The 18,299-nt window shown below is 52.3% G+C and overlaps 1 protein-coding gene across 1 annotated transcript in view; it reads right to left on the bottom strand.

Annotated features, from left to right (window-relative positions):
- The window catches only part of Smoc2 (SPARC related modular calcium binding 2), a 91,811-nt gene that overhangs the window by 62,871 nt on the left and 10,641 nt on the right, over positions 1 to 18,299 (bottom strand). The window contains exons 3-7 of the mRNA XM_077109624.1: positions 16,791 to 16,897; positions 15,800 to 15,899; positions 12,058 to 12,105; positions 9,353 to 9,403; positions 7,964 to 8,038 (exon numbers count right to left, since the gene is read on the bottom strand). Of these exons, the coding sequence (XP_076965739.1) occupies positions 7,964 to 8,038; positions 9,353 to 9,403; positions 12,058 to 12,105; positions 15,800 to 15,899; positions 16,791 to 16,897 (381 nt within the window). The remainder of the gene's footprint in view (positions 1 to 7,963; positions 8,039 to 9,352; positions 9,404 to 12,057; positions 12,106 to 15,799; positions 15,900 to 16,790; positions 16,898 to 18,299) is intronic.

Raw genomic sequence — 18,299 nt, forward strand, 5'->3', positions numbered from 1 at the left:
GCCTCTGACGGCGCGTCCGGAGGTGCCTTGGACGTGATGCAACAGCAGCTGTGGGGGGCGGGGGTGGCCACTGCTTTAACACTTTTGAGCTTAGCTAAAAATGTCAAGTGTGAACGCAAATTAAATCTGCAGATGTACAAATTAAAGACTTATCGCCTAAGACAGGGTTGTGTCATGCTTCACGGGCCCCGTGCATTCCTGGAACCGCACTGGGAGCCCAAACTGCATCACCATTGTGCAGCTGTGTGAATACACGGGGTGTGCCCGGGTGGCACAAAGGACATCCCAGCAACGCGCACCCCCCACAGAGGGGCAGACACACTGCTGTGGTCTAGGAAACACGTGAGTGTTTTATTAGCTTGAGCCACACTTGGCTGGTTTTCTTAAAAACAGTTTCATTAAAAAAAAAAAAAAAAAGGAATCATGGCTGAACAATGAGTATTCCACATAAAATCACTGTGGCCATGAAGACAAGAGCTAAATTGGGAGAAATTCTCACCCTGAGCCAACATTTGATTTGCAAGAATAAACTCCATCCCCGTTCAGAACGGAGACATCAAGATCAGAGAGAAGCCACCCAAGCGGCTGCCGCCATCCCTCCTTGTCAGGGGGCTGTGGGACCTTCCTGACGTGAGGGGACAGTTTAGGAGAGAAGACCTGGCCCCAGGAGACAGAGGAGGAGGGGCAGGACACAGTGGGAGGGTCACCTCCCAGCCCTCCAGCTCACTGACTTTGCCTTCAGGGCAAACCACCCGCACTAAGGACCACTCTGTCCTGCTTGGGTGGGTGGAATGTGCGCCCCCAGCCTTGCATGTGGGACTTGGAACCTCTGTGTGAGAAGGGTCCTCAGGACGTTACCAAGGATGAGCAGGTCCTGCCAAGGGTGGGGGCATCCCACAGGAAAAGGAAGTGGCAGCAGGGACCCGCAGAGGAAGGTCCAGGGGGGACCTAGTGAGGAGACTTGGCAACCCACGTGGGGCCTCAGGAGAAACCAGTCCCGCCCACGCCCCGGTCTCGGAGACGGAGCCTCCGGGAGGGTGAGGCAGCACATCTCTGCTGTTGAAGCCGTCCTGCCTGTGGTGTTGTGTCACGGCAGCAGACGCTGACTAATGAAGAAAGCCCGAGGAGTTTCCCCTGATGATGTGTAAACAGATATTGTGAGCATGGAATTGCATTTATTTGCAGGCCAGACTGTCAGACACAAGACAGATGCCAGGCTGATTCTGAGTTTCAGATACCAGGCAGAATCTCTATTTTTAAGTAGTGTTGTCCTTTATTCTTCGTCATTTGTCATTGATACAGATGTTAGCTTTAATCTGCTTTATCTGCCTAAAATGAAATCCCCGATGAAGGACTTGTATCTTGAATTCAAAGAAGTCTATTACTCCACACCTTCAAGAAATATTGTGCCCTGTAATTACAAGAAAATTTAAATCTGATCCAAATCGAACCTACCATGTTCAACTCCCATCTGCGGCAGTACACGGTTCTCACGTTAAGAAGTCCCTGAGGAGTACTGCACCCAGAGCCTGTGACCCGGTAGCCAAAGGGCGTGTCTTTCATAGGGATGAGGAGGCAGGTGTGTGGCACAGGTGAGCTACCACCCCCAGGTGCGCACTGGGGAGGAGGGTCTTAGGGAGCTGGGGAACAGCAGGGGCAGGGGCACCAGAGTCACATGACCTCTACTTGGTTGTGAGCTGATAAGAAAACCACAGAAATGGAGTCGAGGGAGCCTGTCCACACAGCTCCACTCTCAGGTGTGAAGAGCAGACACCTCTTGGCTCTTGAGGAGCTCCCTGGTTCCTCAGACCAGCCTCCACTCAGAGCTGCCCCAGGAGCCACTTCCACTGCCAGGCGGATCCTCCGCACACTTGCCGCAGTGTGTGCACCCCATCCTCACCAACTCTAGCATCTGCATCACCCAGACCTAGTACCTCGTTATGAGAGTGCGGACACACGTGTGTGCACACGCGCATGTGCACACACACACACACAGATTCTCAAGAACGTGCCAACTGACCCCTGCTCTGCAGAGCTGAGCGCCTCTCTGGGAAGTGCCCCCTGAGGTTAATCCCATTCCTACAGGCCCCTTGGCCATCGATAATTCCACAGGACCAAGCCAGGGGCCTCCTGGGGGCCTGCCTTATCCTTACTGACCCTCAGAGGTCAATCACCTCCATCTGGACCCCACAGTGGGCTTCAGCCACAGCCCCCATCATCTGTGCTTCCTGGGGCCCAGGAGGCTCTAAGCAGGATAAAGGCTCTGAGCAGTTCAGGAGAAGCAAGGTTCACACCTGTCACCTGTCCAGTCCAGGGACCACCGCGTGCAGAAAGGAGGGTGTTTGAGGTTGGCAGCACCCCAATGCACACTCACAGGGCCGGTGCTACACTCGGCTATCTCCACCTGTGGTCAGGGTGGCCCTGCCCAAGTCAGATAACAAGGAGGGCAGGGCTTGGTCTGAGGGAGAGTACAAAGTAGAGCCTCCTGGCTCCCCATCTGAGGCCCCTTCCCTGTACCCAGGCTCTTCTGCCAGTTATGTTGCCAGAGGTCACTTCTGAAGCTGCACTCCTGCCCACAGCACCCTTGGACAAGCCCTCATGGTCAGCAGATGCCCAGGGAGCGGCATGTGCAGTCCAGGCCTCTTCCAGAGGATCAGCAACATGCCCTCAGGGCAGCGAGGCCCTGAACTGGGAGCAGAAGAGGCCTGGCCTTCTGCATTCTGTGGAATCACAGTCTGGGCTAAACACCGCTCATCCACGTAGAACTGAGACACTGACCTTGCCCATGAGGCAGGCAGCCCCAGCTCATGGAGCCACCTCAGGGGTTGGCTGCACCATGCATGGAACCCAGCAGTTTGCAGAGATGGGTCGGGCCCACCTGCTCCTGCACCGAGGCTCCGAAATGCTGTCAAGTGCCAATTTAACCAGAGTTTGACTGAACATCATAATAGGAGAAATATGAAATCCTGAAGTATTAGTGCAATTAAAACCTCCATGTACAATTAAGAAGACTCAGTGGATGGATCAACTCAGTGATGTCCATCTTCAGAGGAATGATTGATGCCTTTAAGGAATACAGTCTCAAAATCACAGTTAGCAGGAATTGCCAGATTCATTGTAATACCGTAAGCTCTTCAGATGGCCAAGCTTTATAACTTACAAATCTACCTGGTTTCTTGATGCTTTATATTGCTATGTTTGAAAAACAGAATAAAAAGGAGAAACTCAGAAATTAAAAAAAGAAAATATGATTTGTATTATTTACATCCAGGGAATGTAATCTACCATGATTTAAAGCAGAATTAAATGATAATTATCTTTTGGCACTAATATTAATATGTGCAATAAAACAAAAATTATCAGACTCTGAATGAGGCAGAGCAGCGTTTCCGCTGAGGGGCCCATAAAACCGCAGGACGCCCGGCACACCAGGCTCTCCCCAGACACGAAGCAGGGCTGTCTTTGCAGTCTGGGGAGGAAAGGAGACTCTCTCCTGGTAGGAGGAGGGTTCTGACAGTTGACAGAAACAGGGTCCTCTATGTTTGCTCCAGCTCGTGTGCAAAATCTTAAAAGGCACTAAATGAGAGGTCAGCAAAGCCAGAGGATTACAGAGGGAGGCCTGGGGCAGGCCTGTGTCCCTCGGAAGTCTGCAAAGCCTCAGCCTGGGCTCCAAGGGAAGACCAGGCTCCCGCAGGCCCTGGAGGGAAGGACACAGGCCGCTCCCACACCAGCTTCAGATCCGAGGTTAACAACATAAGACTGAGGTGTCCAGCACCCGGTTCTGCTCTCCCTGTGAAGCTAGCCCTGGTGGAGCCCCAAAGGCAGTGCTGCAGCCTCAGGAGGGACACAGGGGCCACTGGGGTCCAGCAGGGGCCAGCAGGTGATGAACTGCTCGGCCAGTGGCCCTGCAGAGCCACCTGAGGACAGTGTGGGCTAAGGATGAGGTGCTGACCTGGGAGGGCAAGAAGAGCCCTCAATCGCCCCTGGTTTTAGGAGCTGCTGGCAGGGAGGGCGACCCCCACACCACAGCACTGTGCAGCACAGGGATCCCCAAGAACGAAGCACCCTCACAGTGGGCAGTGGGAACCGTGACGTGGGCCTCCCCTGAGGAGACTCGGGCTGCCCCCCTGCCCTCAGCCCAAGCAGAGGGGCCCCAGGGCACTGCGACCCACATGATGCATTCTGACCCAAGGGCAGCGGCCCAGGGGTGACCCAGCCCAAATCCCCCTTGGTTCCCTCCTGGCCAGCATCAGACCCTCAGCAACGCCTCAGTGTCCGCATGGGGCAGGGGCAAGTGGAGGATCTGACTGGAAAATCGGTGCCCAAGCAATAGGCAGCCGAGGGTCTACCCCACCCTGCAGAGCCCGGTCCCCCAGCATGGCTTCTGGGCCCTCACACACCTGCCTGGATAAGGCCACCAGCCGGACCCTGACCCCACTGACTGATGGGTTCTGCTTCACGCGTCCCCTAGACTGGTGTGGTGCAGACGACGGCACCATGCCAGCCACATGGGCACAGAACATGCATGGCCCACCATCCTGAGGCTTTGGGCCCTGGGGAGCACATGCCCAGCTCTTGATGTGCAGAAGAACGCAGCCCTGGGCCCTCGGGTCCTTCTCCACCAAGAGGCCTCTGCCTCCCGGCCCTGCTGGGCTCTGCCACCTGTTCTGGGCTGAGCTCCTCCTATTTCCGCCCCTTTATACTCTCTTCAGCAGGTAACGGGCCCCGAGCAGAATCCCAATTAATCAATACAAATCAACACACGTTTTTTGGCATAAACTTAAGAATCTTATCTGCATTATTAGACCTCGAGTAAAAAAGAACATGCTCCTCTTGTTCTTAGCACTTTGTAAACGATGAAGGCCCCTGAAACAAGGTGAGGCCAGCAGTCTGGCCTCCTGTTGGGGAGAGGCCTGCCCCCTGGACCCCAGGATGAACATGCTCTGAGGACGGTTCTCAGGCCACACCCCACTGCAGGTTCCTCTCCAGGCTGCGGGAAGCCAGCCTCACGCCAGCCACACTCCCCCTCCCGCCACCTGGGCACCGAGAAGGACTCGCACTTGGACTCCAGAGGCCAGGGCCTGGGCGGCCGCCCCTGGCCCCACAGGCAGCATCCCGTAAGCCCTGAAGGCCCAGCTCAAGCTCCCTTCTGAGAGAGGCCCTCGTTTGGAAGGCCACAGAGCCCCAGGCCTGGCATCTGGGAATCGCTGTGCGCCTGAGGCACTCTCCAACCCAGAAGTGAAACCCAAAGCTCCTCTTCCAAATCCTAGGGGGCTTCCGGGCAGCCAGGCTGGGATCGGGAAGAGCGATGGTCAGGTTCACACTGGTTAATCATGAGACACTCATGCAGTCATCGGATTGAAAGAAACTTGCAAAAGCTACCTGATAAATATTTGCCATACCTTGTGTACCCGTTATGAATAGGGCAAAGCTCAGATGGTGAGATGACCCAAGACAGTGAAGAGCCAACACCTAGTCTTATGTAGACAGGAAAAGTGGACACTGCATTCCTAAGTTAAAAAAATTGAGATTCTAGTCATTTCTTTAATGTATATTGATCATTAAATGAAAGAGATGCTTTTCTTACTAAATGAACAGAGAACATTTCATATATGATTATATTTGCATTGAATTTCAATCAATATAAATCCAGAAGCCAAAGCACAGTGGTACTGAGATTCCCTCCTTCCTCACTATTTATCAACTTGGTTATACTTCTGTTTCGTTAATTCAGGTTTAGAAACAAATGCAATGGTACCATCAGAGTGCCATGGGATGTGTGATGGTAAGACTCTTTGTTGGTTTAGTAAGTACATATTTATTGTGGTAAATACACATTTATTGAGTAACTACTATGTGAAAAGCTTCACAGGCTGGGAGACTTGGTTTGTTTTGGAAGAATGGTCCCTTGGAAAGGCTACTGCCACTCTGCTGTAAGCCACGTGCTCACAGCACACACTCACTCCCATCGTGAGGCCTGGTGTCAGCCTGGGGCTGGTGCTGGCACTGCTACCAAAAGAAATAACATTTTTTATTGCAAACTCACAGGGAAAATCCTATGTTTTGCTCACCTACAGGAACATCAGAGGACAGATAAGCAATGCTGTTTGTTTCTAGGTTGGCCTTTTCTATAAAAGATGATGAAAGAAAACTGACAAACTAAGAGAATTTTTAAAAACACAGAGTACTAAGTCACAAATCATTCATTTTTGGTCAAATAAATGTGCCCATGTCTACCAAAGATGATTATAAGTAAAAGTAGCTTTGAACAGCAGAAAATAAATATGCATACAGTTGATTGATAGGTTTGAAACTTCAATGACAGTGGTGGCCATTATGTAAATCCTGATTGTCTGTGATACATCATCTCACTGTTAAAACGGAACAAATTAAACACTGTTTTTAATGTCCCAAAATACCCTCTTCAGACTAAGATGGACCTGCATCTGGACAGCTGTCTGTCACTAAACACAAATCTGACCACTCCTTTTCAAGCCCCACATCCACAAACCAGTTCACGCCAACTTCCTGTACTCTACTCACGCAGGCAGACTTAGATCAAGCAATGTGCAGGGTAGCTGACGTGGATGGGACTTCCCGAAGCCCGATTTTCAGCCCCATGACCTACTGAAAGCCCGTCCAGCTTCCATGGGTTGACTGCACCTGGCAGGCCACCTTGCAGCCCAGAACAAGGCACAAGCAAGTGTCAAACAATGGTACACTTGTTCTTGGGGCTTCTGGGAGGCTCAACCTGCCAACCCTGAATGGCCCCTGCTCACAATGACCTGTGCTTAAGAGCGCCCAGGGATGGGGCTCCCAAAGACTGGGCATGTGTCTCCAAAAGCTCAGGCACTGCACATCACCCCTGCCCTGAGGAGCTTCCAGACCTACAGGCGAGCTCATGCACGAGTGTTCTGAGTGGTTTCTCCTGCATTAGTTTATAGAGTTCAGAAGCAAAGCCAATAGCTTCACAGTACAAAAGCAAACAAGACTGAGTTTCTAAAGTTTATGAGAGAAGTGCACAGATGCATATTTTTACACAACAGGGAGAATTTATGTGTAATATCATTCCTTAGGAAACAATCAACACTTTATAAATCGTTTTAATTTCCTGCATTTGTACCCACGTATCTGGTGGTGAAACCTTTGGATCCTGCCTTTCTCAGCCCACCAGGAAGGTGAGGGACAGGGCTTGGCCGGAGCCAGGTGAGGGCCGCAGTGGGCTGGGAAATGCCCTGGGCAGACGCCAGGTGGGAGGGAAGTGCCAGGCCCCGGCCACCCAGTCCTCCCAGGCAACACCAGCCAGACACTCCTGATTCCACCTGGGGCTGTGCCGCTGGGCAAGTGCACGGGTGAGAGCAGAGTCCAGCTGCTTGAGGACCCTGAACCTTGGTAAACCGCCCGACTTTCCAGTAAGTTGTTATTAAAAATGCATGTTGACGGAGACATAGAGACACCAGCACCCACCACGCTGACCACCTCGCAGTGGTCACCATGCAGCCTTCCCAGGAGGCAGCACAAGAAATCTCAGTTGTCACCAGCTCAGTCTCCTCTGCACCAAGCTCCTTGAAACCCCAAGATCACTCCCTTCCAAAATGAACTGTGGACACCAGCCAGAGGTCAACAGGAACTACAGGAAGAAGCAGGTTTCCTGAAACCAGCCAAAATCACAACCATGGAGGACGTAACCAATGCTTGTCTAGAGTCGCCCAACACTTGATTCCAACAGTCAAGCCCCTGTCATTGGTGTCTTTACATCAAACGTTCCCATTTTCATACATAAACCTTTGAAGAATTTGGAACGTGTAATAAGAAAACACCAACATCTTAAATGCATCTGGTGGCCCGGCCATAAGAGACACTCTTAGGACTCTGTGATCAAGTTACAGGACACAATGCCTGGCACCCCCGCAGGTGAAGCTCCCAGCCGAGATGTGCATTTGCAATGGTTGCCCCACTTTACCTGAGTTTTTATTGGTCTTGTTCTGTCGGCTTTTGACTTGCTCGGTCCAAAGGGTGGGATAACGTGATGCAATATCTAGTGAAGTAAAAGGAGAATTATTCTCATCAAAGCTCCTCAGAGGTTCCAGCAGGTAGCAAAGCAAACAAAGTGGGTGTAACACACAAGTGCACATCACTCCTTCCTAAAGCAATTGTTAACGTGATCATGTGCACAAAACAAAAAGAAATGGTAAGATTACTATTCAAATGTTATTTTAGCATATTTCTTCTTTAACCAAAGTATGATTAAAAACAGTTTAGATCCAGACAGTTTCCTGAGAACTGGGTATTAGAAAACAACGCAGTATATGAAAATGTACTGTGTGGCACCGATGGTTGTTCATCTAACACGCGGGTTTTCCCTAAATTGAAAGACTCAACACAAAATATAATTTTTGTGAAAAAAATTTCAGGGATGTACCATTTCAGTGTGACTGTGTAAACAAATGCATTTGAATATTTATAGTGAAGGTCACAGCTCTGCCCTGAGAACGCGGATTCTAAAGATCCTTCCACCCTCACCACCAGACACCGCTGGCTCTTCTGTTTGGAATGGGGTGCCCAGGTGCAGAGAGGGTGTGGCCTTCAGCACCATGTGCGTGTCAGCTTATTTGCAAATCAAGGTGCAACTGTATTCCAACCCTGGTTTACTTGTATTTATTTATATTTAAACCCTGATCCCAACTGATTCCAATTGACCTGAGGATTTGACCTGTCCAAAACAATTTATTAAAGGTGAAGAGAGGAAATCTATCCTCATCATAACAAAAATGTGAAAAGATGAATAGAGAAATGGCATATGTTATTGCACACTTTTGAATTATACACTTTATGTTCTCTTAATTGTAAGATCTCAACTCACAGATTTGTATTAAAAAGTGAAGATCTCAGTGTTCTGCTATGTGACGTACCATTCAACATTAAAATCCCCAGGAAAACAGCAGGTGCCCTCACAGAGGTTCAGGCCAAATATCTTGTTTGGGCATCTCTGTTTAGGATGGACACTGAAACGAGTTTTGCAATCAAGCAGGTTAACATGCCCTTCTTCTCTCTTAAGTTGTGTGTGGTAGAAGTACCTGAGTTCACTGTCTTAGGAAATGCTCAGGACAGTAGCAACGATGACCCTCACGCCACACATCAGATCGCTAACCTCCTCATCCCACTCAGGTGCAACGGGTATCCTTTGGCCCCTCCCACCCCGTGGCCACCCTTCCTCTCTCCCCTGTGCTGGAAGACCGTGTTCCTGGCTCATCCCAATCCTCTGTGAGTGGCATTCCTCACAGGGCGACCTGACTCTGCCTCCCAGCTCTCTGGCCTCCCCCCACAAACCCAAATCATCTCCCAGGCTCACCTTCCTCATCTCCTTGAGGCTGTGTCTCCAGCGCCGGAGCTGCGGCATCATCTGAATTCAGAACGGAAAAGATTTGCAAGGAGACTACAATTATGAGAGTAAGCTAAGTAAGTGTGCATGCAGGACAGAGCTCAGGACTCGCAAGCAGCCCCACCAACCCCCACAGCCACCCTGAATGGACGCAGGGACTGCACCCACGCCAACCCCGACCAGACTCTGATGGAAGCCGCAGGGGCCACTGCTTCAAAACTCAGCTCAAGGCTGAAAACCAAGTCCCAGGCAGGAGATGCTAGATGTGGCCCTAAGCCATTGGGCCAATGCCCAGCCCCAGGATGGCTGGGGAAGGGGTGAGACCAGGAGCAGGGGAGGCTAGATATGGGAAAGGGTTCAAATCAGCAGAGTGGTGAACTCAGGTCATCAGGAGTGGAGGATGAGACAGGGGGACAGGGAGGGTGGCTAAAACCAGCACTGGGTGCACCCCCCTTTGGTGTGTGGAAAGGCAGCAGATAGGGAGGCGTGGGCTGGACCACTGGCTGCCACCTCTGTGCACCTTGAGCTCTCCCTTGTGCAGAAAGATGCAGAAGCATCACACAGGAGGAGAGGTGGGTGGGGTGAGGGCTAGGAACAGGGAGCAGGCTGGGCGTGGCCACCCCCGCTGTGCAGAGGGCACCTACTCAATGGACCATTTTCACTCAGACACCTGAGAGGTGTCCTCCAGTTCCCGGGGAGGGGCAGGCGTAAGAGCCCAGACACAGCCTGCCTGCTCCAGAGCTCCTACTCATCCTGCTCTGGGACCAGCCCCGCTGGGCAGTGGGGAGGCCCTGGGCCCCCAGGACTCCCCCTTCCCCACCAGGCTTGCCTGTGCCCCCTGCTAGGTAGTGATTTCAGGATAAAACACAAGATGACAGCAGACCCTGGGCCTATCTGCTACCCTCCCTGTTGAGGAATAGCAGTGAAGCTTAGCATAAGGTTTTTAGGAGGAAAGACAAAAAGAAATTTTTAAAAATCTTTAACATTGAGCTCTCTTGTTTGTGGTCCAAATAATGAGAATAACGTGACATCATTTGATAGCAAAGTCTGAGCTGAACAACAATGGTAGCCAGAGCCAGGCCCATTTCTACTAAATGTTTTGCCATGTTCTCAGACGAGAAGCTGAAGTGAGAGCGGGTCCAAGGCCCCTGCTCCAAGTCCTACGTACACATGGGGAAAACCCTGCAAAGGCCCATCCTCAGTCTTCAGGGTTGGGGACGGCAGTCAGATGCGGAGGTCTCAGCAGGTTGCCACTCTGGGCCCTCCAGCTGTCCCCAGACTCATGGGCTCCCTGCCATCTAAAGGCTGCTGGCTACCCAGGGCGAGGGAGGTGAGGGGTGGGGGTGTGGCCGGGGGGCAGAGCCTTCTCTGTGCTCTCCCTGGACCCCAGGCACCCTCAGCCTGTCCTGTGCTGCCCTGAGCAGCTCTGTGTCAGCACAAGCCCTGGGGGGCCAATGCAGCCCGAGGACATGAGACAACGGTCTCAGTGGCTGTGTTCCCCGTTCTCCTTCTGTTAAGGCCTGTCTGCTGGCTGGGGGCGTCAGTTCATCTTCGTGCCCACACACCAATTCCCCGGGAAGGCCCCACATGAGCTTCCATGAGCTTCTACAACCCTAACGACCAGGAGGAGAGCCGTCCTTGAGCTGGATCCTCCCTCTCCTGCTCCTCCCTCTTCAGCCTTTGATTGACTTCTAGAAGCATGAACATTGCCACTTCCTTTCCCCGACCTTCAGTCTGACTACCACCAATATCTCACAGATGCAGATCCAGACCCTCACTCCAGTGCTCAGAGCGCCTGTCCCTTCTTCCCCTCGCAGACCTGTCAAGCCAGCACCCCGTTCTGCCTGTCCCTGCGACAGCTGGAAAACGAACGGGCGCTCTTCCTGCACCGAGAGCTCCATCTCCCAGGGACTGTGTCCGTGTCCACACAACCACCTCCCTCCCATCCCTATCCAGTGGTCTCTGGGCAGCTGGAGGTGACCAGGTGGCCACCTTTGTCTTACAAAAGCAAACACCTGACAAATGTTCCTCCAGGGAGGGACGGAGCCTGTCAGAGTTTCAATGTATGTTTCAGGAATGGGGTTGAATAAAAGAGGGTCCGTTTGTCTTTACGTTACTCTTCTTTGCTACAGTTCATCATGATATCCCAGATCAGGGAAAGAAAGTCTAAGCTCTTTGCCCCAAAGTCTGATTTCATTTAACCTGGAGAAGATGGAACCAGAAAGGGCGCCTGGGATAAGGACCACCACCCTGGTAGCCACAGAGGCACCTGCAGCCCCTGGAAGCTGACCCTGGCCAAGGAGTGGTTCTTAAGGGAGGAGCTTAATGGCCCTGCGCAGGAGGGGTGAGACCACAGTGACTGGAGCCGGAGCCCAAGCCTCAACTGGCCCCTCCCTAGAGTCCTCCCAGGGACACAGTGCAGCAGTTCTGATACAGTCAGGGCAGGAGCCCCGAGGTGGACCCCAGGGCTGGCCAGGGATGTGCACCATAGCCACAGGGTGACTGCAACCCCAAGACTGACCACATGCCTGTTGAACAAATAAAGAACTGACCACTATTTCAGCTCCATTACCATTACTAATACATGTTTAAGTCTCAACTTGAGAAGTCACTTCAAGGCACCAACTGGATTAGATACGAAATATCATCATGAAAATTGATGTTAAGATAGTTACCTGTTTTTCCTGCGCCTTCCCGTGGAGGTAACTTTTCATTTACAGAACCTAAAAGAGAAAAATAAAAAATGAAATTATTTTTGGTCACCAAATGGTGATCAATAATTTAGGTGAGCAGCTATTTCCTCATTTAACAAATTCACAATGCCTTGGCACTTTATAGGTAAGGGCTACAATTTTCTGGTATGCAGAGGAGTCACAGCCACCAAGAGATGGCCTTCAGGCCACACGGGGTTCTGTTCCTGGGCTGGGAGGTGCATGTAGGCTGCCAGTCCTGTGTCCAGCCTCTCTCCCAGAAGGCCACAGTGACCTTCAAAACCACCCACAACTTCCACTGCAGAGTGGGCTGACCCTCCGTGGCTGCTCCCGATCACAGCCACCTCGTGGGGGACCTCTGAGAACACGTGAGAGGAGTGCGAGGGATGCCACTTTGCTACAGAAGCACCTCACGGGACTGCAGACCACAGGCAAAATCCAGATGCACAGGCTGCAAAGGGCTGAGTTTTCAGTGCATTTTCTACTTCTTGTTGGAGTTATTTGTTCGTGCTTTTCTTTATTAATATATATTAAAATTTTAATAACTAGCATTTTAAGGAAGAGAAGTGTTAGAGAAAAGGCCATTTTGAAGGATGATTTTGTTTTGTTTTTCTGTTTCATTGTTTGTTTGGTTGTTTGATGGTTTTGGTACCAGGGATTGAGCCAGGGGTACTTAGCCACTGAACCACTTCCCCAGTCCTTTTAAAAATTATTATTAATATTATCATTTATTTTTTACTTTGAGACAGGGTCTTCCTAAGTTGCTTAGGGCCCCTCAATCCTCCTGCCTCAGCCTTCTCAGCTTCTGGGATTACAGCTGTGGCCACTGCGCCTGGCTGAGGAGATGATTTTTTTAAAAAGCAAGGTTTTAATCAAAGTAGTTACAATTTTCCATTTTAGTAATTTTTATAAAGGTATACTTGAGAGAGGTCAGAAACCAACTGCAGCTTCTTGCTGACTTCAACATTTGTGGATTAATTGTTCTGGATGTTTCTTCAATGTCCTTGGCTAGGTGGGGTCCTCCGCTTAGTGCCAGAGACACATTCGTGAGAAACAGGACCCCAACCAGCTGCTCGTTAACAGGACTGCTCAGCCATCACTGGGAACTCTGCTGCAGACGTGGCCTTCCGTGCATTGACAGTGGCCAGTACCTTGGGCAAAGTAGGGAAATGTAGGGATCAGAGTCAGCCTCAACGACGTATTGAAATTACTCAGTCCAAGCCGAGATCCTCCGTCATCAACAGCTTGGTCTCCCTCACACCAAAGCAGACATGGTGGGACTAGCAATCAGGCTCTGCCTGAGCGGAGGTGGGAGGTGGGCAGTGGGTAAGACCACGGACCTCCTCGGCCCCGGGGGAGTGGGCAGGGCAAGTGCTTCAATACTCAAACCAAGTTACAAAGTTTGATGTTATGAATCTTGTTAGGGACAAATAATGGCTTTCTTTCCTCAGCTGTGAGAAGGGACCACTCACATCCCACGCAGCTGTGGCAGGCTGGACAAGACCTCCAGCCAGCACCTGTGCCTGGCCCTTGGTGAGAGAACGGGGTGGGGTGGCACCCATGGTGGGCACCAGCTATGCTGTTCTATCCCTCTCCCATAACGAGAGCCCGCAGACCACTTCAAAGACATAACCCAGACGAAGCTCTATATGGAGAGTCTTTGGATACTGTGATATTAAAAATTCCTGCATGTCGATTCAGCTTTAATATTGTAAAGCACTTTGTTCTCGGGCCAGGAATAAGCTCTTGGCCAGGTTGCAGGGTTACAGAACAGAGATGAGATCAAAAACCTGAAGCGATTTCCCGATAGTAGAAAATAGGTTAGCTGTAGGAATCCTCCCTTGGAGAAAAAGTCCTTTTGTGGTAGGCTTTGTCCCTGTCCCCTGCAGTAAGACTTCAAATCTTTGATAAAAGAGAGGGGGAGAGTCCCCCAAACTCTGTGAAGCTCCCAAAGGAGCTGGTGCTGCTCCTGCCCTCCCACCAAGTTGGCAGAATGAAAGCCTGGAGTTCTTGGGGGACAGAGGGATTTTCCGCTGCTCTCTGGAGTCGGGGAACAGGTTACTCATCCCAACCAGGAGTGAGGTGGCCACCTCACAGGGGCAGCAGCCACAGAGCCACACCAGGCACCTGAAAAGGTGCGACTGCCTTGCAGGAGCGTGAGTTCCAGGAGAGTGCCCTGTGGATCGCACTTTTACCTTCTTTGCTTCCTACGGGTAGCATTTCCACACAGAAAATACCAGGCCTTTAGAGCAAAAGCACAGAACACTCTCTTTCCCAATCCACTTCTCAGACCAAAACATCAATGGGATCAGTGAAAGACGGAGAACTTGCTGCAGCCGAGTGCTAGTGACAGCTGGCTGGGAAATGAGAGCCAGCAGGCTGTGGGACGGCAGTGCTGCACATTGTACACCGTTCAGCCGACTTTGCACATGGTTTTCTGGGAAAGTTCTTCCATGCACTACTTGATTTTTCAGACAACCTCCCTGCCACCCCAGCAACAGACACTCCTCTGCTTCCCCTCCAGGAGGGAAGGCTCCACCCAGAAAGCTGACGCAGGGGGAGGTGCGGAGCCGGAAAGGCTCACAGAGGCTGCCCCAGCACAGCCTCTTCTGTTCCTCCCCTGGCTTCCTCCAGGAGTCCATGAAAGGACGACTAGGTATCAATGTGAGCTCACTCAAACTTTGTCCAGCTCTTTTGAGGCCTTTGGTAACAAAGCAGCTTTGGGAAATACCCGTGATTCAATTCCACATCACAAGCCACACAGGATCTGTCACATGGGACCTGCCACGAGAGACCTGCCACGTGAGGTCCTGAGGTTCACGCTACTGGATATGCAGCTGCGTCGTTCCCATGAGGCCATGCCACCGTGAGCTCCAGCCTGCACTCTGGGGGCTGGGACTCTTCCTAAGTCCCTGAGCATGAACAGAACTCCCAGCTAGACAGTGCCTGTCCTTAACTAGAAAAGAAGTCTAAAAGTGAACTCTAAGTGCAACGGTTTCAATGTTTCACATGAAAAATTGGGGGAAATGTTTGATACTTTATTTGATCATATGATGATAGTTCTACCTATTTTCATATGTAGAATGTAAGAATTTTGAAAGCTAGATATGAGATTTCTTTTCATGGAAACTTATAGATTTCCCCAGCAAATTAACCAAACTTGGGCTATAGACCATTTTCAAGTAAAAATGATCTGAATCATTTATAACCTTTTTGGTAAAATATTAATGGAAAAGAAAGCATTTCACAGATTATTATCCTGCCAATTTTCTTTCAAGCCCTTTTATGAGTAATAAAATAACACAAATAAACCCTCTGGAAATTCACCGATGAAGAATGAGCCACTTTCTCTCTGAAAATCTATGTATACAAGACCAGAAGTTTTCACCTTCTTGGCCAAAGTAAGCACTGGGTCATTTCCACTGGTGACTAAAGTCTCCGGTTATTGAGATTTCCCAGTCACGGTCCCTCCCATGGCTCAGGCCAGGGAGACCTTCCTGGGAGCGCTCTCCTCCGCCCTGAGTGTGTGTACAGCACCTCCGCTTTTCTTCCCTCCAACATGCTGTCGAGTAGCCTGAGCCCTTCTCACTGTCACTCAGGGTTCCACCAAACTGGCTTTCCTCTTGAATTACGAGCAAGCGTAAAGAAGACAGCCAGGAGAAGAAGCAACTGATTTCCACAGAGCTGGAGGTTGGATAAGACCTACCCGGGCACCTGGGCGTCTTGTGGGCAACAGCGGTGCCGCTGATAGGCCTTCCATTGGGCGTGACGCACCAACAGTACCCCGTGTAGCTGTGGCACTGGACCTGCAGACAAAGGACAGGTGGTGAGCAATCCTTGGCACAGGAGCAGAGCTTGCAGCTTCAGGCCAGCTCCACGTTGTGGAGTCACTTCAGAGGCCTGGGATAGCCAGTGCCACTTAAGGTGACTCCTTGGTGGGCGGCAGGGTTTGCAGACCTTAGAGGGACGAGGGTGCTGGGCACCTTTGTTGTGAAGGACCTAACTGCCCTTTACTGTCCAGACGCAGCACAACCCTCACCCTGCAATGGGGAAACTGAGGCCTGGGCAGTCGGGAGACTGTCGGCTGTGGGGCGCTGCAGGAGGGTGCTCCTCCAGGGAGCCTCCTTGGCCTCCAGGCCCTGCTCAGACCAGCAGAAGCACCCTCACTCTCCATACCCATCTCTCAGTGGTCAAACGACTGTGTGAGACACAGGGATCCCTCGCTGTCACCTGAAGGTGACCTAGCCTCTCAACCGTCCCTTGGCTAAGGACATGACCATAAGTCATCCTGGCTTGGTCAGCTTCTAGCCACAGGTCGCCAGCTGGGCTGTCTTGGAGCTCCCTGGCTCTGGCGCTGCGCATGCTCCCTGCTCTTCCCCGCGCATGCGCCCTGTCACCTGAAACCCAACCGGAACAACCCGGCCGTTCCCATGGTCTAAGAGGCTGGCCCGAGGCTCTGCCCACGCCAGGTTCTCAGGCAACGACGGGTGGACGTGGGCAGCAGAGCTGGACACTGCCCGATGGGGCAGACATGTTCAGCCCCCCTCTGCGCACACAGGGCTCCTTGGGGAGAAACTTACGCGGTGCGACTGGGAGGCCTCCCGGGGCACCCCTGCAGCTTCCTGCGCCAGCTGCCCGCCCTCCTGGCGCCCTCCGCCCTCACCGCCCGGGGGGCACGTCCCCAGCAGGGTGGTCACCTGACTGTAGGTGCCGTCATCGTTGCACTCGGGGATGAACACCTGCTGGAACTCCTTCCGGGCTTGCTCCTGGGTGTACTTCCTTTCGGCCACACACCTGGAGACGTCTGCAGGGAAGGACAGACAGGGTTAGCACCGGCAGGAAGGCAGACCGGCAGGGAGCTGGGGTTGGCAGGGGCTTCCCGGTGAGAGGGATGCTCCCGCCTCACAGTCCTGCCGCCCGACAAAGGCCACGCAGTGAGAAGAGGGTCATTCTCCACACTGGATGAGAGGGACACTAAGGCTCAGTCAGCTTCCTGAGCACATCTGTGGGCAGCAAGATGGCCCCAGTCACAGTCAGGTTCTCCTCAGGCCCAAGAAGACCCACCTGGGCCCTTGAGCAGTAGTGGAGGCTGAACACCTCCTGGGAACAGGGACTTTGACGCAGGTGGAGTACTGGGCCTGCCCAAGCTGAAAGCACCTTGCAGAAGAGCCACAGCCCATTCTTCCCAGGTCCCCAGGGTCCCAGGTGCACAGGAAGTTTCTGTCTCTTGCATCTTCACACAGGAATCCTAAAAACCCAGCAGGAAAGGGTCAGGCTCTGCCCCAAACGCAGCAGTGTGCTAGTGCACTTGACAGCGGAAGGCATGGTGCTGCTGGTGCTGCTGGGGCTGGAATCCCCAGGGACAGGAGGGACTCAGGTAACCTCCAGGCTCCCAGGGCAGCAGCAGGTGCTACTCCCCTGTAGAGAACTGCGGAGACTGTGAAGATGGGCAGGTCAGCAGCAAGATGCACACACTCCAGACCAGCTACTTCTCCCCACAGCTTGCCCTCAGAATGGTTCCATCCCAGGGACCACGACCCTGGCGAGGAGTTAGATGCCAGCAGGCAGATGGAAGGCCTGGCCTCCAAGCAGCCACGCTGACCTCTCCGCACCCTGGGAGGTGAGGGGGCCCAAGGAACTGGCAGGAAACTGTGAGGACAACGGCATGCTGTTCAGCACCAGGCTCCACACCCAGGACCACTACCACAGCAAGCACGCGCCTGGCTTCCTGTGCCCACAGCTGAACACAGCTCCTTTGGAGTTCAGCCCTGGGAGGAATGTCTTCCCCCTGTTTGCAACTGTTTGGGGCTGAGACAAAAGCAGCCAGGTGTCTGAACAATGCCTTTTCATGCAGTCTCCACTCCCCACCTTCACAGGCCCCTCCCCTTGACACTGGTGAATAGACACTGGCAAGGACACAGTGCCACCGGCACACCAGTGGGGGTCCTGCAGGTCTATGGCAGCTCTGAGTTCTACCAGGTCTCTGCATCTCTTATCTTGGGCTCTCTGTACCACTGGGGCTGCACCCAGAGCTACAGTCTGCCCGTCCAAAGACCTCCGCTCCACCTGGCCTCTGCTTCCCATCTGTCCTGCGTTCTGACCTGGTGGTCATCTCTGCAACACGAGGTCCTAATGCAGTCTGTTGGCTGAGGAAAACTCACAGCAGTGCTGGGCTTGCCTCCTTGTTCAGTGAGCCTGTGGCTGTC

This window comes from Callospermophilus lateralis, chromosome 6 (assembly GCF_048772815.1).
Source record: "Callospermophilus lateralis isolate mCalLat2 chromosome 6, mCalLat2.hap1, whole genome shotgun sequence".
NCBI lineage: Eukaryota > Metazoa > Chordata > Mammalia > Rodentia > Sciuridae > Callospermophilus > Callospermophilus lateralis.